General features: G+C 49.6%; 2 protein-coding genes across 6 annotated transcripts; one reads left to right on the forward strand and one right to left on the reverse strand.

Annotated features, from left to right (window-relative positions):
* On the forward strand, nt 1–1,228 carry OST4 (oligosaccharyltransferase complex subunit 4, non-catalytic). Of its 2 annotated transcripts, XR_014796437.1 has the most exons (3): nt 1–160; nt 257–394; nt 985–1,228. XR_014796437.1 is itself a non-coding variant. In XM_084900025.1 (2 exons), exon 1 carries the CDS (start codon nt 258–260, stop codon nt 369–371), a length of 114 nt encoding a protein of 37 aa, XP_084756151.1. In that variant the 5' UTR covers nt 257; the 3' UTR covers nt 372–394; nt 985–1,228. The 2 variants fall into 2 exon arrangements, 1 of the variants encoding a protein (XP_084756151.1); XM_084900025.1 differs by lacking the exon at nt 1–160.
* On the reverse strand, nt 1,219–17,936 carry AGBL5 (AGBL carboxypeptidase 5). Of its 4 annotated transcripts, XM_084900022.1 has the most exons (17): nt 17,799–17,910; nt 17,373–17,464; nt 16,476–16,736; nt 16,099–16,270; nt 15,565–15,728; nt 14,841–15,018; nt 14,388–14,566; nt 13,518–13,974; nt 12,672–12,841; nt 12,214–12,349; nt 11,418–11,620; nt 10,630–10,844; nt 4,232–4,387; nt 2,887–2,999; nt 2,544–2,590; nt 1,949–2,079; nt 1,219–1,598 (listed from the first exon to the last, which is right to left on the reverse strand). In XM_084900022.1, exons 3-16 carry the CDS (start codon nt 16,688–16,690, stop codon nt 2,031–2,033), a joined length of 2,454 nt encoding a protein of 817 aa, XP_084756148.1. In that variant the 5' UTR covers nt 16,691–16,736; nt 17,373–17,464; nt 17,799–17,910; the 3' UTR covers nt 1,219–1,598; nt 1,949–2,030. The 4 variants fall into 4 exon arrangements, with proteins under 4 accessions (XP_084756148.1, XP_084756149.1, XP_084756147.1 ...); XM_084900023.1 differs by lacking the exon at nt 17,373–17,464 and having other exon boundaries at nt 17,799–17,936; XM_084900021.1 differs by lacking the exon at nt 2,544–2,590 and having other exon boundaries at nt 17,799–17,909.
* Between the last annotated feature and the right edge of the window lie 4,157 nt (nt 17,937–22,093).

The raw sequence follows: 22,093 nt of genomic DNA on the forward strand, positions 1-22,093 counted from the left end.
GTGAGGTCCCTGCGGGAGAGCAGGCGAGATGCGGGGCTAGAGAGACCGACCTGACCGGAAGTGCCTGTCCTGGAACTGAGCTGGCGTAACAAACTTCCGGCTCAGATCTCCTACCTGGAGCTAGTTCCGTACCGCGAGGGAACCGAGCGCAGCTGGTCAGGTGAGAGGCGGGCGGGTGACCAGGGGGCCGAGGACGGGCCCAGGTCTGGGCAGGGAGTGTGCCGGCCCCGAGGCTCAGCCCGTCTCTTCTCCGCAGGATGATTACCGACGTGCAGCTCGCCATCTTCGCCAACATGCTGGGCGTGTCGCTCTTCCTGCTTGTCGTTCTCTATCACTACGTGGCCGTCAACAATCCCAAGAAGCAGGAATGAAAGTGGCGCTTTCTCCGCCCCAGGTAACGGTCTGGGGGTGTAGCGCCCAGCCCCCGGATTGACGAGGCCTTGCCAGGGCCTGCAGGGTTCGAAACTTAAAATCAGACAGTGGGGGCCAAGCATGCTACAGTCCGCACAGGGAAGAGAGTGCCTTTTCCCTCCCGCCCCTTTAAACTGTTCCCTGGGGTGGGTTTCCTAGTCCCCAGATGCCCAAGTTGGGGGTATGGGTACAAGGTGATACAGGTAGGAATTAGGGTACTGAGGATGCATCCACTAATGAGGATTTGAGCTCTTCTTCACTTAAACAGTCCTCACTTTCCCAAGATTATTTAGACTTATTTAGGCAGATTTTTTTTGTGTGTGAGTGAGGGATTGTAAAGATATAGAATTTTATTTCCATGTTCTGGGGCAAGAGACACTGATTAGGGGTTGTCGGCTATAGACCCAAGTCATAGAGAAGAAAGGGGGAAGGGGCTGAAGGGCTTGGAAACCAACCTTTACTGTGGGTCACAATGTAAAGGGGAGAGAGGGTGGATGGGAGTTGATTCCGGAGGACTTCTCCAGAGTAAAACTCTGCATTTTCCTTACCTCAGGTCTTTCCCCTCTTTTCTAGGGTTCCAGGACATAGTCTGAGGCAAGATGGAGGGTGTGAGGGGCCTTCACACTTCATCCCTTCTACCAATCACAGCATATAAAGCAACTACACCTGGATTTTTCCAAACAACTTTTATTTCCTCAAAGTCTTCTTTAACCCTATGGAACAAGAAGCTGCCACTGAACAGGGCCCAGTATAGGGGCTGCTTTCTTTTCTACTCTCTCCCCCCGATATAAAAATATAGATTTTTGTGGTCCCAAAATCTTGTGCTGTGGAGGGAGGGAGGGGTGACACATTCCCTGCTTTGTCCTGTCTCAGGGTGGTGCTGTAATGCCTCAGCACGGTGTGACTGGCATTCCAAGGAGTTGTCGCATGGAATCAGCAGCTGAGGAAGGGGACTAGCACATTGCTCACAGTGTTCCCCACTTGTGGCTATATCCTGGGCATGAAGGTCAAGGCATCAGACCCGGGGAGAAACAGTGAATGGGGGAGATTTAGGGACAAAACAAACCTCAGGTTGGCCCGCAGGCCCCCCGCTGTAACAAGTCCGAGACTGGGAGTCAGACAGACTACAGGAAATAGGAGAAATGGCAGGGGCAGAGTAGGGCCGTGGAGGCGTGGCCCGAGGCAGCCTGCAACAGAAAAGAGAGGAATCAGGGTTGTGAAAAGTGTGCCCCCCCCTCTGGTCTGTTAGCCAGGAGTGAGAGGTGAGAGAGGTGGGATGGGCAAGGATAGGCACAGTATTGAGTATTGCACAGTGGTCTGATGCTGGAACCTGCCAGGTCCTAACAGTTGTTTTCTTATTCACTGGAGTGAAGACTGAGGCCATGATGGAGGCAAAAACGGGTACTAGATTCCTAATGAAAGTACATTTAGTCTTTTGAGGTGTCAAGGATTCGGGAAGGAAGAAAATGATCCTGAATGGCAGAATTGGGAATGAGGGGGTAGAAACAAGAAGTGGGGTGAGGGGCAATCTGCTCACCCTGGTGCAGAGCGGGGTCCCGGCTTTGGCTCACTGCTCTCCCTGGTCCAGAGGATAGGGGATGTGGGGCCCGAAGAGCCTCTCATCCCTCTGCAAGTCGGCGGTGAGCCCCAGCCCAACCTGGGCCTAGCCTGTGGACAGGGGGTGGGCTAAGGAGCTGGATTCTTCCGTGAATATTTGTGCTTCTAGAGTTCCCATGAGTAATGCTGTAGTTTAGCAGTCAACACAGGTACTAGGACCTTTATCTCCTAGGCACTGTCCTAGCTGAGAGGGTAATAGAGAACTTGGGTTCAGTCTATACCTATATACTCTGAGACATATTTAACTAGGGGAGGCAAAAGGATCCACTATTTAACCTCCATGGCTATATCATGGCCAAGATTTGTACCAAAGACAAGTACTGTGTAGAAAGCTGTTGGAGGATTGGAGATCTTTCTCAGAAACTTCTGTGCCTCAGCCCCTGCTAGACCAGCTTACGTTTCTCCCCTCCATTCACCTTCTGCCTGTACCCAACTTTAGCCAACCTAGCATGGGGGTGGACTGAATTGGAGTTGGTGGCACAGCTGTTCCTAGGAGCAGCAATCAGATGTGTTACCTGGGGAATCCGGGACCCCTCCTGGCGGGAACTCTCCTCGGGCAGGTCTGGGCAGAAAGAGAGGAGAAACTAAGGGCGGGGGCAGACAAAGCCAAAGCTAGCAGGCTGAGGTTGGGCTTTATGTGGCAGGGACATGGGGTTGAAAGCAAGCAGGAGACCTGGTTTGAAGGGGATGGGACACTGGGCAGACAGGCACTCAGACACCAGAACAGCTCTCTTAAATGGCTGGGGGAGAGGTAAAGCAGTGCTGGGCATTTCCCCTCCTACTACCCAGATGAACAGCTGCTTGTTGGGTTCTGCCATAGTTGTTACGCTGGGGACTGGGAAGACCCAAAAATGTTACCTGTAATCGGGTCCTGATACAGGGGATCCGAGGCCCAGTTCCTAGTAGACCTTTCCCAATCACCATGACAGCCTCTGGCTTGTCCCCTGAGGATAGGAGTGAGCAGTTGCTCCCTGAGAACAAAAGAAACTTATCAGGGTAGGGGTCATGGAGAAGTGGGAACTTCTGTTAGATCAGTTTCTCAGTATTGACATTTTGGGCTAGATAATTCTTTGTGCCATTGTAGGATGTTTAGCAGCATCCCTGGCCTCTACCCATTAGATGGTGTTCCTCTTCCTGCCCTCCCCTTTTGTAACAACCCAAAAGGTCTGCAGACATTGCCTCATGTGCAGAGGCGGTGAGGCGGTTGCCCTTGGTTAAGAAGCTTGGCATACTCTAGTCTTGTTCAAGGGGTGGAGCCGCAAATCAGAGCTTGAGTTAGTCTGAATTTATAGACTTTAAGCCTGTTCCAATCAAATGTGTGAGCATTTAAGGATCAAGTCAGCAGTACCCAAGACGAGTGGGTTGAGGACTACTCAGTAGAGAGAGCTAATGGATGAGAAGCAGGCTCTGAGGGAGGTACAAGATGCTGGACTGGAGTCTTAGAAATCATTCCTACGCAGTCCTTCATACAGCTGGGTTATAACAGAGAGCAGATGGCTAAGGTTCTGTGTGCTCGATAAGGCCACACATTTGCGGTGATGGCAGGCCTATCCTTTTTTTCATTCTGCAGTTTTGTCTAATGTTGCCCAGCTCCTGGAGTCAGGGAGCTTCAGTAAGTAGCAGGAAGGAAAAATCATAATGTTCCTCAACCATAAAAGTGAGGATTAAATGAGATAATGAGTTTATAGCAGTGCCTGCCACATAGTAAATGCTCAATAAATGGTAACTGCTATTTTATTATACAAAGATATTTAATAAATTCCAGCTTCCTATACAAGGGCATGGGTGTTTGGGGTTTAGGATAATCTGGGCGATAACTGATGTCCCTGGTCTAAAGAGGCCTATATCACATCAAGCCCTAGCTGGCTTGGCTCAGTGGATAAAACACTGGCCTGCAGGAACAGAAGGTCCCAGGTTCGATTCCGATCAAGGGCATGTACCTTGGTTGCAGGCTTCTCTCCAATCAGGGCTCATGCAGGAGGCAACCAATCACATTGCTGTTTGTGTCTTTCCCTCTTTCCCTCTCTCTTCCACTCTTCCTAAAAATCAATGGAAAAAATATTCTCGAATGAGAATTAACAAAAAGAAAAAAAGAAAAAAGGAGGTCCAGGTCTGGTGGCAATGGAGCTGCAGGGATTTCCTCACGAGCCTGTCTACACTCTGCATGGTGAGGAAGGAAGGAGGCTGGCAGTGCATTACCAACCTGATATGCCGAGTGAGCTGGGCAGTAGGCAGGAACCCAGGTTGCGAGAGGAGGCTGGGCTAGAAATGGCAGGCGTTGGGGGCGAGGCCAGGCTGCTTGAAGGAAGGCGATAGCTGAGTGGCTGCTGCCGCCGTCTCCTGTCCTGGCTTCGGGGCTCTGAGTGGAAGGGACATAAGCAGAGAGGGCAAGTGAGTGAGGCACTCATCCACTACCTCCGTCTCTCCTTGGTCAGAAGATGCCAGTTTCCAGACTTGCCACACCAGCGTCCCTTGTCTGAAGAAACGCAAGATGAGTAGAAAGTCCTCTAATACTTATTCCAGTATCCAGTTCCCAGCTAGCCCTCATGCTCACTTCTCTGGCTAACCAGCTTACCCACAGCTCATTCTTTTGGCAAAGGAATTATTGAGCTTGGCTTCTAAACAGCTTTCCTAGGTTCTCCTCTTACCTCTAACTGCTCTTCAACTAATCATCCTGCCCCTTAAACTGTGATGTTCCCCACCATTCTATCCTTGGTCCTCTCTTGCTCAGCATATTTTAAACTCTCAGATCTCCCTCTATCCCTTTTCTCCTGAGCTGAAGTTCTAACTGTCCACTGGACACTTTTCTGCCTGGCAAACTCCCAAACAAAATCCATTTTCTCCCACCCTTTCTTTTGTCCTCCCTGTCCTCAGGAAGATCTTGCTAGAAACCTTGTTTCATCTTTCAACTCTTCCCAAACATTTATTTTTGTGTTTAACCAAATCTGGACAATTCTACCTCCTTCATTTGAATTTCTTTATTCTCTCTTGCAACTGACAGTGTCCAGATACAGGTCTTTAGAGCTCATTCAGGCTTTTGAAAAATATTCTCCACTGGCCCCCCTCCTTCCTTTTTACAATCCATTCTTTATGCAGATGCCAGGAATTGTTATTCTAAAACATAGGCCTGATCAAAAAATCATTTAGGCTCAGAGAAGGGGAGATACTTTTAAAGGACAGTCTAAACCTTGTATGCAGCATTGAAAGCTCTGCCCACTGATTCGGGTCTACTCACCCTCAGAAGGATGCCAACTGATTTGATCCTTCACATCCTCTGCTACCAACCACCCCTGGGGCTCCGAGCTGTGCGGTTCCTCTAATATGTCTGTCGCCTAGGGAAACCTTGGATATCTTATGAGTCCCATCTCAAATGTCACCTCTGTGAGACCTCCTTGACCATTACTGGTAGAATTAATTGTTCTCTTCATTGTCCTTTATTCATGTGGCTAGTAATTATTTATGGTTTCTCCCTCATTAAATAATTTAGTACATGTAAAGGACTTAAAATAGTATCTGGCACATACAAAGAACTCAATAAATGTTTGCCAATATTCTAATTAGAACTTGAGTCCCTTGAGGGTAGGGACTTACTCTAACACTGTGTATGCTGGGTACCAAGTAGAGGCTAAGACTGCAGCCAAGAATCAGAAACAACCAGAACTTAGGGGGCCAGGAAGAGTTGGTACAGCAATGCCAACAAGACAGAAGTCAGAGACTCAATGCCAGTCAGGTTACCTGCAACATTACCCACCACAGAGATGCAGCAGAGCCCAGACCTGGGTAATCCTTTGGTTAAAACAGGGATGTCGCTATGATTTCCAAGTGACAGTGCACAGTAGGCAGAAATAACGAACGTAGTAGAGGGGGAAAGAGCCGGGTTCTAGGTGGTCTGAGGGACCTCCATACACAGATGCATGGTGAAGCCCTACCCACCCCAACAAAGGATGAGAGAAAACAAGCAAGAGTGGGCAACAGCCTTTGGGACGTTTGTAGGTTCTAGTGAGGAACTGCATGATAGTCAAGGAGGTAGGAAGCACATAGGCAAATGATGTAAAAAAAAAAAATGTCAGTGTGACATGTAGGGGTCATGGGAAAGATACCAAGGATACACAGGAATCCTGCCCTAAGGAGAGTTTCAGGTTAGAAGACAAGGTCTGGTTTAGGGGAGAAGGCTGATCTGGAAAGTTACGGCATTTAGACAGCATTTCACCTCATCACTTAAGACTCTTAGGATCCAGCCAGCCCTGCTGTGAACCTGGCAATGTGAGCACACAGCACTTTCTCATGTTTGGCTTTTGTCCCCACGGAGACAAGAATTACAGGGAAGAGCCCCAATTCTATCATTTCTTGGTTCTGAGGTATAGAAATGGCAGCTTAAGGCTGAGTGCAGGAGTGATCTGCAATCAGCTCTGCCTTTAGAGGTGTGGGATGATGTTTTATGGTCATCTGCTATAGGTTCCATTTTGGCAGTGGCAGGACAGTCCTGGCGCAAAGGTCTGAGAGGAAGAGCCAGACTGACCTCACTTTGTATAAATTAGGATGGATATTCTAAAGCTCCCAAGTTCTTGCCTTTTATGTGTTCAACAAATATGTGTTGATGGTTTAATAAGGGCCAGGTAGATGCTGGGTAATAAGGGATAAATAGATATGGGGCATTTCCTGCCATCAAGTAAGTTCTAACAGGAAACCTTTGTTTGCAGTAGAAAAAGTAAAGGTAGTGCTAGTGCTAGAGGCATTCTTCCCGTGTCCTTTGACTCACTTCACAAAGGAACCTCCACTCTATTTAAAGACTTTAGCTTCTCTACCAAAAGCTGCCTGTCAGCTGAGCCATGGCATCAGAGGCCAGCAAAGGGTTCTACCCTGTTTCCCTGAAAATAAGACAGTGTCTTATATTAATTTTTTCTCCCAAAGTTGCGCTAGGTCTTATTTTCAGGGGATGTCTTATCTTTCCATGCACTAGGTCTTATTTTCGGAGGATGTCTTATTTTCGGGGAAACACGGTAGTAACCTCAGGTTAAGCGTCAGAGCTGGGAGGAATGAGAACGGTGGTGGACGACAAGCTGAAGACATAAAAAAATGCAAGTCCCTTGTCCTTGATCCCAGTGTCCCGCTGGATAGGCTGGAGGGCAGGGCGTATGTTTCAGGTATTGAGACTATTGCTTGACTCCAGGGCCAGGACCAATATGAAGCGAGTGAGGCACAATGTAAGGAGAGCCTGGCCTGACCCTGAGAACACGTGCCTTCTGTTGTGTGGCCTGGGCACCTCCCTGGCCTCCCCGTCCTTGCAGTTTGTGTCAGTATGTAACCAACAGAAGCTGGTTCGCCTCTCCACCCTCTCCCTGGCCTTCCTTTGGCCTCTGTTGCATCCGCTTTTACACCAGTATCCCATAGACTTTTGACTTTCCTCACTCTACCATTGCATTGGATATCCCCATGACCTCCTGCCTCCTCTGCAGCAGCTGCTGCTAATGCTGTCTGCACTTCTGAGCCTGGTCTGGGAAGGCGGTGCTCATGGCCTCTTTGGCAGCCAGGGTACAAGGAGGTGCCGAGGATCCTGGCACTATGGGCAAGGGCGTTGGAAGTGAAGGTTTACCCAGAGGCTCTTCTGGCCTCCTGCCCCCGGAACACTCTTGTCAACCTAAGCTGGTTACTTGTTAGCCTTCTAAAATGTCATCCCTGAAGACAGAATCTGCCAGACTGATTGGGCTGCCTGGATCTTTTCTGAAATTTCCTGGATAGCCCAATCTCAGGTTTTGTTCTAGCCAATAAGGGATAGTCACCAATTAAATGTATAGTTAAGTGTGATATGATTTCTATACATTAGAGGACATTTTCTTATAAATAACTACATAAGTGAAAAAAATCTGTCAAATCACAATCCCATTTTTTTGGGTTCGGAAAGTATAGCTGCTTTCTAGTTAGATCTCAGAAATACAGGGTCGTGTTCTTCCTGTTTCAGAAGACCAAGTCTGTCTGTATCACAGGTCCCTGTCCCAAGACAGGGCCAGTCTACCATGCTCGGGTCACATCAGGGACTTTAAGAGATGAAGCAGCAAAAACTGCAGCACCAAGTAAATGCCCAAGAGAACACAGGAGGCCGGATTCCTGGAATATGACCTTTCAGCCACTCACAGTATTCCTGGTTTGTTATTAGCAACCCGCTTCTTGACCCCTTTACTGTAGACATAGCTTCGTAGTTCTTACAAATATTTACTCAAGTCTCTGGGATGTCTTTTTACGCAAACCAGCTCTCTCTGCTTCTAAGCTCATTCACCTGGGGGAACATAGCGTCTCACTTGGTTTTACTGCGCCTCTATGTGAGTGACTCCTAGATCTGACCCTGATGTCACCTTTTCTACACTTCAGTCATTTTTCTGCCTGCAGGACATCTCCACTTAGATAAACTCGCCACCTTTTCTCCCAACAATGTCTGGGTCACCATGACCTTTTTCTTTAGCTTGTAGCCCTGAAGCTCTCTCCCACCATCATGGAGGCCTTCCACTCTGTTTCTTATTCTCTAGACCCTGGTACAGGCGCTAGTCTTCTCATGCATAACCCACTCCAAGGACCCATGTCCTCTGCCCTGCCGATATACACAGTTCAGATAGCTCTGAACTCAGATAACCTAAGCCTCTTATTCCCATCATTCTCAGAAGCAGCACATATGTCCACATATGTCTCATTTACACCTAATCTTTGTTTTCAAGACATTCTCCTTCCTCCAACCCCTCTTCACCTGACTCCCATGGTAAAAGGTTTGGCCCTTGGAGCCAGCTAGGACACTTGCTTTTTGTCCTCTCTACGCAGCAGCCCTGGTCTGGCTATCATTCTCATCTCTGGAATGTTTTTGTCAAACCATATACCAACTCCCATTCTTCAAAACCACTTCTCAACTAAACATTCCTTGGCTAATTACCCTCTTGTTTACCTATGACAGTAGCTCCCCAAGTTCCCTGTATGTTTACAATGTGTGTGTGCTTTTATGTTGTGTTTACTGTCCTGTGTCCCTATTAAATTTCAAATCAGCTAACTAAAAATTACTTTGTACTGACAGAAACCCAGTTCTTGCCCCTCACTCAAGGAGTTCAATACAGCACTCTGCACTGGAGGGGTCAGGGAGGATGTTTGAAACTCCAAGCATCCTCCAGTGAGGACCTAGACTGGGCTCTTTACTATTTCCCTCTTGTGGAAGGAGAAGGAGGATTTATAACGCTGATATTCCTTCCTACGAACTGTGAGTTAAGAGGAAAAGAAATCAGAAGAAAGATGGGAAACTCAAGTATACTAGGGCATGGAAAAGCATGTGTGAATACCTGCCACTAAGTAGCTGTGCAGTTTTGGATAAGTCCCCCTTAAACAGCCTTAGTTTCCTCATCAGAAAAATAGAAACGCCATCCATCCCACATGGGCCTCATAAGTGTTAAATGAAATCTATGTGATACTGTTTGTTCACTGTTTAATGTTATTTAAATATAAGGCATTTTATTACTTTAATACTCCCCTTCAAACACAGTATACAAAAGTGCTCTTTTCAATGAAGATAGAATCTCAAAGAATGGGACTTGGAATATAAGCAGAGGTAACGATGATGCATGCCCGGGATCGAACACGGTACTGTCAAAGCTGGGTAGGCCCATTGCTCTCCTCGGCTACTCTAACTAGGGCAGTCAGATGCCCACAGCAATGACCCAGTGCATGTTTCTGGTCTGCACCAAAGCTTTGATGCAAGCCGAATAGCGGGGAAATGCTAACAAGGCGGAGTGTGGCTTGGAGACCAGCAAAGCTCTTAGCTCCAGCTTATAAGCCTCCATACTCTGGCAAGACTTCTGTAGCCCAGAAGCCACATACAATATACCCGTGGTTTCGTGCACTTCCAGAAGTGGCACTGCAAGTCTCCCTAAAGCCTGGCCACGCCCAAGAAATGGCTCCACAGGACTTTCCTCTTCTTTTTCCCTCCAGGCCCTTCTGCTTCTGGTGTACATTCTGACCCAGAATCTCGCCTTAGCAGGCAGGGTCTCATCAGGCCAAACTGCGGGCACTGAGGCAAAGCTAAGCAATTGTGACCACTGCTGAGAGGGGCTACACTGCTGCTTTGTATGCTACTACAGAATCTGTCTGCAGTCCACTTTTCTTTGGAAACGTTAGAATCCTTCTGATAACTTTCTGAATAGGCTCTAAAGCCGGGAATAATTTCAGCTCATAGGACTTGGATAGGATTCTTCATCACTTCACAGTGCTGCAATTTGGATCGTGAGGCATTTCCTTATACTGCCTCCAAGGCAGCTTGACACTGTCCTTGAAGTGGAGGCTCCATGTCTGTACGGCCTTGCTTCAGCCAGCGTGTCATCCTTACACACTCCCCTGCCTCCCAACAGGTGAAGCACAGCCCCCAGGACACCGCCTCTGCCACACAATACCGCTTGGAGCTCATGCCGCAGGGAACACCAAGGTCACAGGAGAGGCTGCAGATTCTGCTATAAACTAATTTTATTGATTCACTTCCTTGGTCCCAGTCCAAGTGTATATCTTCAAGCTCTCATTTCCCCCAACAATGCCCCAAACAGCTAAACACCTGTTGCAGGGGCTCCCAGACTAGCTTACCTCTCACGGGGCCCAGCACCCGGTGGCTGACCTTTTGGGTGCTAGAGCCCAGGCCCGGCAGTCCTGCAGACCGACTGCCATGGAAAGGAAAGCTGGGGGAGCTCTTCATCTGTGGAGAGTTTTGTTGGCTGGTGAGGCCGCCGCCAGTACTTGTGCCAGTGCTAAAACTTCGCACGCGGCTCAAGGTATTTTCAGAGCAGGAAACAGGCAATCCGCTGCAAAGAAGCAGATGCCAGTCAACCGTGATTCAGGGAGGTTGTGTCCCAAGTCTTTCCCCAAGGTCGATGGCTCATTAAAACTTCACCTCTGGGGTGAAAACGCGTAGGGACTCATTCACAGGGAAAGGGAGGAGTTCTTTGGCTGACTGGGGCATCTAAGAATGCCTAGTGCCCTTGTTCACACACATGCTCCTGCAGAAAATACATCAGGAGCCAGGGGCCATTCCTGGGCATCTTAAACCCGTGTGAATTCCTCACTGCCTTGGTGCTGGCCTTTGGACCCCTCAACCAGTTACAACACTGGAAGCTGAGCCCTGCCTCCACCCCAATTATATTTGACTTTGTGCAGGGCTCTGATTCCCAATACCTAGGAAGCATGTAGCTCCCGGTAAAAAGGAAGAGGATCCATTCTCGAAAAATGAGCTGATGTTACTCATTTTAATTATCCCTGAAAATATTTACCGTGTGGTCCTTTTAGAAGTAGGAAAGGAACACAGACCCCTGGGAATTCCTCGCTCGAGAGCCCTACTTCACTCTCATACTCTCCCCCTTCCACCCTGCTGGTCTTACTTGTTAGTTTTGGGTAGAGTTCGAGAGCCTCTCTTCTTGATGACACCCAGGTTCGCAGAGCTGTTCGGACCTCGAATGCTACGCACGTGTTTTAGCATCCAGGCCCGGAGGTTCGTGAGGCTGCTGTGCTCGGACAGCACGATCCGGGGCCATGGATTGCATTCGGCCATGTCCAGAGCTGCGATGGCCATAGCTCGTCCCACCTGTGGGGGAGTCGTTTGGCTCAGTGTCTTGGTCTTCCAGCCCAGGCTGCTGTGTTGGGGGGGGTGCACAGCACAGAGGAAGGCCAGACCTCAGATTTGTTCAATGGGGGCTCCCATCTCTGTGCCCAGGCTGTTTATTGAGAGTGCACTTAGAGCTGCTCCCTAAACTGCTGTTCATTTGGGGCCCTCATCCATCACGAGTTGGGGCAGGTGTGCTTTCTGGCAGGCACCAGGCAGGGTTTCTCCCAGCAGAAGGTGCTTGGATCTCTTCCATAACCAACAGCCCTTCTACTCCTCTTGTGCCCTAGGACACCAGGGATCATCAAGATCACAGCAGCACGGGCTTTTAGCCCAGGGGTGAACTAACCCGATATGAGGAGGACAAGCTCAGAGGCAAAGAATCTGACTTAGATGTGTGACGGGAGTCAGAAATAGAGCCCATCCATCCTCTCAACACCGTAACAGTCAGAGACCTGCTCCTGTTAACTGAGGGAAAGAGCCTCTCCTCAGAGGAGCTTAGAGTCAGGCAGCAGGAGAGAAGGCCTTCCCAGACTTTGAGGTTCTCCTGTCCCCCCTTATCCCTGTGTTCATACCTGCTCAAACAGCTCCACAGTGTATCTGGAAGGGAAAGCCGGCGGGGGTGGGGGGCTGGCACGCCCGTTGTCATGGCAGGCGGCAGGGATGCTGTTTACTGAGCGTCCAGTGTTGTAGTTGCATTCAAGTGTGTAGCTAAGACACAGAGACCTTCATCAGTGTCCTGCCTGGACAGAATCAGGACAGAACTATGGGGGACAGCCTAGTAGTCTGAGAAGGTAATCACTTGGGGGGGGAAATGGACACAAATAGAAAGACCTAATTCCTAGACATAAGCAACAGACCTCCGCACTATATCACATACACAAGAAGTCCCAAAAAGGTAGACTCTCAGACTAATGCTAATTGTGAACTTGCCTTTTCAAAGGACTTGGGCCGCCCCCTGCCCTGCAAACCCCGAGTATTGCTTTTTTTAAAGGAAGTTACTTCATCTACCGTATCCCAGTTTCCACCCAACCTGTGGATGATCCCTGAGGCTTTGTAGATTGCAACCCGGCCGCTTCCCTCCTTAGACTGGCCATCTCTGCGGTCTCGGGCATACATGTTCTTCTCTGAGAAATTACAGCCCTGGAAGTCGAAGTGGGCTGAGTTCAAGGAGATGAGCTTTGGATAAAGCATATTTTCTACCTGTTTGGGGAGGAAAAAGGCAACTCAGAGACAGAAGAAAAGCTTGAGGGCAAGGAAGACATGGCAAGCATGGGGCCATGTGACTAAGATACCTGCACAACCATCAAACAGCGTTTCTTGAATTCTCACGGAACGTTTGACATTATTTCCAGCTGTTGGAAAGGTGCAGTTCTACCTTTTTAAGCTCTTAGATTCTGCTCTTCAATAATGCAAAATTTTCCTTTCCCCCTGGTTTACCCAATTCTAGTAGAGAATATGATGCCAACAGTTTGACCCTCTTTTAGGGTTTCTTGGCCTTTTGAAGCTGTAGTCCACCCTCAGAAGTAGTCCACTTTGTGTGTGTGTGTGTGTGTGTGTGTGTGTGTGTGTGTTTAATATATTTTTATTGATTTCAGAGAGGGAGAGGGAGAGAGATAAAAACATCAATGAGAATCATTGATCGGCTGCCACCTGCACATCCCCTAATGGGGATCGAGTGGGCAACCTGGGCATGTGCCCTGACTGGAATCCAACCCAGGACCCTTCAGTCTGCAGGCCGAAGCTCTATCCACTGAGCCAAACCGACTAGGGTGGTAGTCCACCTTTTGCAGCCACAGGCTTTCCTGACCTGACAGAAGGTCATCTTCCCTAACCTGCAACACCTCCCACACTCACATGACATTCGGTGGACTCCTACCTGGGTGGTCTCGTCACTAAAGCTGTTTCCATACATGAAGCAGCCCCTTTTGGAAGCATGTCCGTGTAGGTCCACATAGTAAGCCACACCACTCTCTTTGGGGGGGATGGTGTCGGGGGCTGGCTCCTCAGCCTCCGTGGACGGTGGGGGCATAATCCACACACTGCTGGCCTTCTGTTCTGCAAGCTCAGTCTGTATCCAGGGCTCAGGGTTATCCCCAGCACACGAGTGCCCAAGGTGAGGTTCCATTTGGAGATTGGTGGCTTTCTCAAGGTCAGAAAGCGGGGCATCAGGACGGAGACAAGGATTGTGCTGTTGTGCAGAGGGATTCTGGGAGTTCAGACGGGAGTGCACATGGTGGTAGAGAAGCACAGCTTTAGCCCCGTAGATGGCCGGGTGCAGGACTGCATCAGGCTTCAGGTACTGACGGTTCAGGTTCACTCCACGCGAGTCTGTGCTGTAGGAAAACAAGGGCTGAGGCAGGGTCCAGAGGGTGGACCAGCAAGGCAGACACTAGAGTAGATGAAAAGAGACTATGGGAGAATGACTTGTAGAAGGAGAGGCTGAAGTTGCATCAGGAAAGAAAGAACTGAGGATAGGGGCTCTCCTCAATCTGCTGTCACTCCTGCAGACACCTAGGATAGCTCTCAGGTGAACTTGCAGTTATTCTAGCTCTGCTCCTTCCAGAGTGCTAGGAAATAAGATCCCATTCCTTCTCAGGCCCCTGGACGATTCGATGGGCTTACCCGTATTTGGGTGCAGGAGGGTGGGGAATACAGGAAGAGGCAGACGAGAAGCTGACAGTGTTTCACTGAGCTGCAGGGCGTGAGGGGGACGGAACAACCCAGAGAGGTCAGAGAGGCTTCTTACCGGTAGTGGCCCCGGACCACACCATCGGGGTTCAACATGGGGATCAGCTTAAAGACAAAGAGGCGACGTAGGGTTTGGGCCCGGGGATCATCAGGTCGAAGGATGAAGTCCAAAAAGCCATTGAAGACAAAGCTAGATGGCGTCTCTCCAGGGTGTACCCTACTGCTCAAGAAGAATATCTGATACGGAGGAGAGAGCAGCCGTTAGGTCAGTTACGCTATAGTTCGACTGGAGCAGTACTTAGGGGGGGCTGTGGGGAAGGGGATGAGGCAGGAAAGGAGAGCCACTGGATTTCCAGCTGCTGCGTCTACAGTGGAGTGGGAGCTGTCGCCCTTGCCTCCGAATGCAGGCTGAGCCTGTGGTGAAGATGCCCAGTGATAACGTGGCTGGGGCTCTCAACAGTGCCTGCACTAGGCATGGTCAGGGTCTTGCCTTTATACTATTCCCACTCACCCTCTTGCCTGTGAAACGGAATGGTCGGGGGGTGCTGATATCAGGAAATAGCTGCTCTAGACGGGGCTCTCGTTCTTCTTCAAGCCCATGGCAGGAACTGATCGTTAGCAGATCTACACGAAGTCCATCCAGAGAATAGCAAAGGATCTCCCGGTGGTAATAGATGGTATCCAGAGAGCTGTAGGGATACAAACCATCAAGCCATTAGAAGTCCCTAAAGTCCTAGCAAGAGGTGGGCCTTGTCAGCAGCCCAGGATCTGCAGGATCTGGTACTTCACCCTGCCTTGGGGACCTTACAGTCCCTCCTAGTGTTTCAGGGGGCTGAGGATTTGGGCGGGTCTGCCAGAATGCAGAGTACAGGATAGGATGAACTTGTTTTCCCCCAGTTTATGGCTCCCTAGGATAGACTATTTAGCATTGACAAAGAGCTGCCCTCAGTTGGGACAGAAAAAAAAAAAAAGGTGTGCTGACTAAATCCTGGATAACTGATGGGAGCTGGGGGTATTAAGGGCTTGAACTGCACAGGGGAGTGAGTGTAGGTGGAGGTATGCTGAGATCAAGGTTACACAGTAATATATTTGTCAAAGGTACCCCAAATCCCACATTCTGTACTGAGAAAAGAACTGATGAAGTTTTGGTTCAGGGTCTTAGGGCAAGTCCCAGAGGGAGCAGAGGTGCTGTGTGGCCCAGGACTGTGTGGCAGGAGTAGGAATGGGGTTGGCACCTGTTTTGGGTAGGGTGTTTCTCCAGAAAGCGCTGGTCTAGCTGGGTTAGCAAATCCTGGCAGTCACTGTAGGAGAAGGGGTAGCAGAAGGCGAAGAAGGTGGTGGCCCCACGGCCCTCCAGGAAACGGTGAACAAAGGATAACACAAACTGCGTTTCTGTCATCTGAGGAGCAGAGGAAGAGGAGGGGCAACATGCCATGGCTGTCAGAATGAAGACCCTCGTGGAGTCACCGGGGGCTGACCTCACCCCCTTATCACATTTACCAACTTCCCTCTCCTCACATTTACACCCCCCCCCCCCCACACACACACACTCAGAAAGTCCCTCTGAGACTTTCCACATGGCAGGCAGCTTCGTTGGGGCTCCCTGAGGCAGGGGCTTCTCTGAGACTCCTGCTAGTGCTGCAGGGAAAGCAGGTATCAAGACCCAGTGTCCTGCCTGCCGAGTGCTCTGTGCGAAGGGTAGCTCCTGCTCCTCCCCCTCCTCTGCTCTCAGCACCCAGGTCTGTCTTTCCGCCTCGTGATGAACTCACCTCAAAGGTCGGCCGGTCTCGAATGCGTTCCCAGCGTGGCCGGCTGGGCAGTGTGCGCACAAAGGGGGCCATGCCCTGGGAATACAGCTTGCTTTGCTTGTTCATGTTCATAATATTGATCTTGATGAGTTTCCCTGGTGATCCTCCCCGGACGCTGAAGTAAAACCATGACCTGAAGGCCAGAGTAGGAGAGGCTGGTCATTACATAGAGGGGGCTGGAGAGGGGTAGTAGTAAGGAGGAGAGAGGGAGGAGGGGTCGGGAGAGAAGGGTAGTCTGCTGGTATGAATTGCAAGTCAAAGGGTTAACGAAGCATGGGCTTGGGGACAAGGACGCCCCTCTCTTTTTTCTCTTCCACCCTCCATTCGCTTCCTCTTACCTGTTCCCATTCTCATATTCTGTTTCAGCACAGTCTGGCCGGGTCCACACGTTGAACTCGTAGTCAGGGGAAGAGGCAGTGCTGCTGGTCGGGGGTAAGACGCCCCCTGCCACTCCCTCCAGGTCACTGGGCACAGACTCCACTTTCTCCACATGGGCGAGGTTCCCGGAATCAAATCGAGAACTGAACAGCAGTCCCCCACAGCGCAGCTCCATGGCGGGGCTGGGGAAGCATCCTCCTGCTCCACTCTGGCCCTGAGAGCTGAAGAAAAAGGGGGGTTGGGTTAGGGAGAGCGAGGAAAAATGATTTTTTTATTTTTATTTTTTTTGTGGGGGGTATCTACAGATAAATGAGCATGACCAAGTAAGAGGCTTCCTCCCTTCAGAAAAGGCAGGAGTGACCTTCCATCAAAGGCCAACAAAAAGCAGCCTTCTGGCCTCACACCAAGAATTATAACTGACCTAAAGGGACTCCATCTTACTGCAGGTTGGCCATTCCAAAAGGAAACAACCGCTTGCCTAGGTTGAGAAATACTAAACTCTAAGCTTCTTCGCAGCCCGAAGATTAGAGAATATAATCAGAGAGGTGGGATTGCCCAAACCTAGCCGATACACCTGCGGCAACACATGGCCATCCTGCAAGATGGGCCCAGATCGGCGCCCACTCGCCAGCCACGCAGAGTGGGAAGCACAAAGTTTCTAAGTTTCCGTGGGCAGCTTCCTGTCTCCACTCCCCTGTCCTCACAAGTACTGACCAGGCACCCTCCTGTTGCTCCACCGAGCCCCGCAAGGGCCGGCTCTTCCTTTTCGTCATTACCCTTTGCCTACCATGGAAGAAAACTGGGAAAGTGTGGCCTCTGCCAAGCCGAAGGGCACGGGGCAGAAGCCGCTCGCTCACCTAGAGGCTCAGCTCAGTTCCAACTAGGGCACGGATCTGTTTCCACCCTCAGCCCTGCAAGCCCGGGAGTCCCCAACAGGCTCCTCTGGTAGCTGAGGGTGAATAATGGGTGTTGTTAGTAGCCCTAAAGAAGTGGCCGGTAGACAGCCATTGGGGGCGGGGGGTTGCTTCACCACCCTGGACCCTGGAGGACCCGGACTGCCGTGGGCGGGGTGAGGCTGGTCGCAGGAAGGGGGCACCGCAGGCTCCAGGGGAGGGAGCGCGGGGGCCGGGAAAGGAGGCGGAGGGGAGGCCGCCGGGTGGGGGTGGGGCCGGGAGCCCGGGCTGAGGGGCGGGGTGGGTTCCAGAGGCGCTCGGGGCTAAGGGGGCTCGGGAGGGGGCGGCGCCGGGGCGGGCGGGGCCCGCACTCCGCGCACAGCCCTTCACCTCTCTCTGGGCCGGCGATCCCGCTCCCTTTCCCGCTAGCGAGGCGCCACCTCGGGCCCCGGCACCCAGGACCCAAACAAAACCGAGCGCCGTGGTGCCGGGACCCCGCTCTGCCAGGAAACAAGAAGTCTCTCGCCTATTGGCCGCGGGGACGGCTGGCGACCCGCCCAGTAAAGCCCGCTGCCATTGGCCGGTGCGCGGGGGCCCTCGGCGCGCGGCCCGGAGCCGGTGCCGTTTGGGGCTGAGCCCCCGCCGGGCGGAAGGTGCCGCGAGCGTGTTCTCGGAAGCTAGCCAACGGCCTGCCTGCCGGCAGGAGGGGACGAAGTAACCGAGTAGTAAACTAAAAAGACTTACGTTAAAAACAAAGGGGCAATGTCTGAGAGTAATCATCGCCGGCCGCGCTTCTCTTGGCTGTTACAGACAGCCCTGAGCCGGCTCCCGCTCCCCGCTCGGGAAGGGCAAAAACAGAGTGGAGGATGCGGGCATCGATCCCGCTACCTCTCGCATGCTAAGCGAGCGCTCTACCATTTGAGCTAATCCCCCGGCTGTGGCTGCCTCCCTTCCAGTTACCTTACAGGTTGTTACAAGATGTCTGCCGACCAATGAAAAACCAAAATTCAGGACATTTATTTTAGCACCCGAGTATAATGGAACCATAGGCAAATTTTTAAAAGGTAGAAATAACTACACGTAAGCAATAGTAAGAAGGTCTTAAAAAAATAGTAAGAAGGTCTTAAATAAAACATCGAATATATCTGCATTTAACCCACAAAAGAGTACGTAGACTCTACGTACCTTGACCAACTGCACACGTTTTACAGAACATCGGCAGTGCTCAGGAATTCAGTCCGCCTTCAAATAAAACTCCCCACGTACCCAAGTGTGGTGGAGGTTAAAAATGTTGTACGAAGTCCTTCGAGCCGGAATCGAACCAGCGACCTAAGGATTGCCACAGACTCATCCACTACAGTCCTCCGCTCTACCAACTGAGCTATCGAAGGCCCCGCTGCTCCAACCGCCCGCAGATTGCTCTCTAATGCTTACCGAGGCCTCGCTATGCCAGGACCTCAGAACTTGCTAGGGGCCTGGACTCCACTTTCTATAGAAGCTCGTCCGGGCCGAGCCCCTCCAGGCTACACAGAACAGAGAAAGGCAGAGACCAGTGAGAGCAACGGACCCACCTCCCAGCCCCGGATGGAGGAAACACGGGCAATGCACTTCCCTTCCGTTTTCCAGCTTTCTGCCAAACAATGCGCCCCCTCCCGCCGCCCCTCCCGGAGGCTCCCATAGGACTGCAGACGCTTGGAGACCCCGCTCGCGACCCTGGCCAGCATGTTCCGGACAGCACGGCCCCGCGGGGCCAGCACCCTCGCACGCTCTACAATTGCAACGCGCACACCCCGTTCGCCCGGCCGACGGCTTGCTTTTTGCTATTTCTGCTCCACATTCCCCTTAGATTTATCCGGGGGACGCCAATAAAATCCTACTGCTCCCCTGGTGTGAGGTACGTTCATTCCGACAATGAACCAACGTTTTGTCGGCCATTCATCCCGACCAGGGCAAGAAATATACAAACCACAGAGCGGCTCGAGGTTTGCAGGGCGTCGCGGGATCGAGGGGGGCTGGCGGGCGGGGCCGCGGAGGGGCTCCGGGCCCGGCCACGTCCCCCGGCCCCGCCCTGCCGGTCTCACCTTCCCTCCCTCCCGGGGCGGGCAAAGCCAGCCCACAATCCTGTGCCCACCGGGAGCTTTGGGGGCTTAAAAACAAGCCTCACAACTAAAGCCCAGCTCTCCCGCGAATCCTGGCTTCGTCGTGTGATGAGGTGGGTGTGCGGGAAGACCTGACCCCCCATTTACAGCTCTGCCCCTGCAACCTGGTGACGACTGCAGGCCCCTTACCGCCCCGACGTTTTGTGGGTTCTCGTGAGCGATGCTTCTAAATCCGAGGTCCGAGGTCGTTGCTTTGCGCCCACCCACAAAGCAGGATGTTAGCATCTTGATTTTCACTTTGCTCTGTTGCTGTGAATGGTACCATTGGTTTCCGAGCGTTAGCTTGGGGTGTTTAGCACTCTCTTTGCGGGGGTTGCTGCCTCCAAAGGGGGAGGGGAGAGGGTAGACTGGGAAGCAGACATTTATTTTGTTATTTGTGTGTGTGTGGTGGTGGGGGGGGAGAGGAGGGCCGAAACTCAGATAACACAATTAATTTTAAAGTATGAACAATTCAGTGGCATTTAATGTATTCACACTGTTGTGCAAAGTACCGCCTCTCTCTAGTTTCAAAACTTTTTGTCTAATCACCAGGCTTGGAAGAACAACTCCTACCCTTTTAAGCAATGACTCCCAAGCAAACACCAACCCCTGGCAACCACTCACCAGCTTTCTGACTGTATGGATTTGCCCATTCTGGAGATTTCACGGGAAAGAAGTCACAAAACATGTGACTTTTTGTGTCTCATTTCTTTCACTTATAATGTTTTTGAGACTCATTCAAGTTGTAGCCTGTGTTAGTACTTGCTTTTTATGGTGAATACCATTCCCTTGTATGGATATACCCCTTTATCCATTCAGCCATCGTGTTTTTGTTGTTGTTTTTCATTCATCTGTTTTGATGGACATTTGGATTATTTCCACCTTTTGGCTTTTATGAATAATGGTTTTATAAACATTCGTGAAGAAATTTGTGTGAATATATGCTTTCATTTCTCTTGGTTATATACTCAGGAGTGGAATTCTGGGTTTTATGGTAACTATATGTTTAACTCTGAAGAATTGTCAAACTGTTCCCATAGTGTCTCAATCACTTTACATCCCCACCAGCAATGTAGGAGGGTCTCATCCTTGTCAACACTTATTTTCCGTGGTTTTTATTATAGGCAGTATTTCAATAAATTAAGCTCAATTAATTAAAAACATTTTCTCATATCATTATAGATGTTTTGGAATTATTTGAAAAGCCATTTCCCAACCTTTGGTTTTACCACAATTTTTTAAAATATTCATCTTACTGTCAGACACAGTTTATATCCAAATTTTTATTAATACTGCTACAATAAATGTTCTGGAATATAAATCTTTGTCCATGCTTCGGCTTACTTTTTTTACTCTCCAGAATGTATATACTTGTTAATCTTTTATTATTTTTACATAGTTTGGAATCTCACATGATTTTGATAACTCTTTCAGAATTATGCAAAAAGCCAGAATATATTTTTAGGAGTGTAACTACTTGGTAAAATAGTATGAAAGTTTTAAACCTTTTGATAAATATTACCAAATTACTTCCCAGAAACAGTTTACCACTTTCTACCATAGCATTTATTGAATATATTATCATTAACAATAATTCATCAATGTGATATTCAAAAGTGTATCTCATTTTAAATTTGCACTTTTTAACCAATGAAGTGACTTCTTTTAAGTCTATGGTTCATTTGCATTTTTTATTAATTGTCTTTTGTCCATCTTTTTATTATTGTTTAGTGCTTTCTTGATTTGCAAGTGTTCTTTAACATTAGGATGTGTTTATGATATGCTCAATAAGGAAATGGAGGCCTTGATCAACAGAGCAACTGGACCTCACAGACACAGGACATACCCCCAACAACATCAGAACACATTTTTCTCACACACACACAGAACATTCTCCGGGATAGCTCACATTAGGCAATCTCAACAAACTTTAAAAAGATTGAAATAATTCAAAGTACGACTGAACTACAAACTTTGGATGACAGTGATGTATCATAGTAGGTTCACTGGTGTTAACAGTGTTAGAGGCTGTGCAAGTGTACAGGCAAGGGCTATGTATTTTTTGCTCAACTTTAATGTGAATGTAAAACTGCTCTAAAAAAGTCAATTAAAAATATAATAACTGGTATGCTAACACAGTAAAAAAAATTATATCAAGGCATATCCAAAAATGTGTCTGAATTCAATTATTTTATTCATAGGCAGAATATCCAATATTCAATAAATATTCACTCATACCCTGAACAATGGAAGCTTCCCTGTCCCCTCAAATTTCTTCTTCTACCTCAAGTGTGGGGCAATGAAAAATACTCAGTAAAATGGAACACCACATGGGGAAGGGCCGAGTCCTTTATCCCCCTCAAGTCCTTTTGGGAGCAGAACCATGAAGAAAATTTTTAAAAAGTTAGATCACTTAAGTGTTCACTTAAATTCGAACTCACGAGATAAGACAGCATTAAAATGCTGAGGTCATCCAACCACTGAAATCTCAGTGTAACCGACAACTGGGTCAGGGAAGGCACATCCCTCTCTGTGGGCGACTCCACC

This window comes from Pipistrellus hanaki, assembly GCF_964339955.1.
Source record: "Pipistrellus hanaki genome assembly, chromosome: 12".
Classification (NCBI taxonomy): domain Eukaryota; kingdom Metazoa; phylum Chordata; class Mammalia; order Chiroptera; family Vespertilionidae; genus Pipistrellus; species Pipistrellus hanaki.

Bases quoted from the DNA above. Each gene is read 5' to 3' on its own strand.
- OST4 (XM_084900025.1), top strand. From the start codon at position 258: ATGATTACCGACGTGCAGCTCGCCATCTTCGCCAACATGCTGGGCGTG.
- AGBL5 (XM_084900021.1), bottom strand. From the start codon at position 16,690: ATGGAGCTGCGCTGTGGGGGACTGCTGTTCAGTTCTCGATTTGATTCC. The intron at 10,845-11,417 runs GTAAGACCAGCA...GCTTCTTTGCAG, and splicing joins ACTCTACCCAAAACTAACAA to CGGATTGCCTGTTTCCTGCT. The intron at 4,388-10,629 runs GTAAGCTAGTCT...CCTTCCACTCAG, and splicing joins GGTGCTGGGCCCCGTGAGAG to AGCCCCGAAGCCAGGACAGG.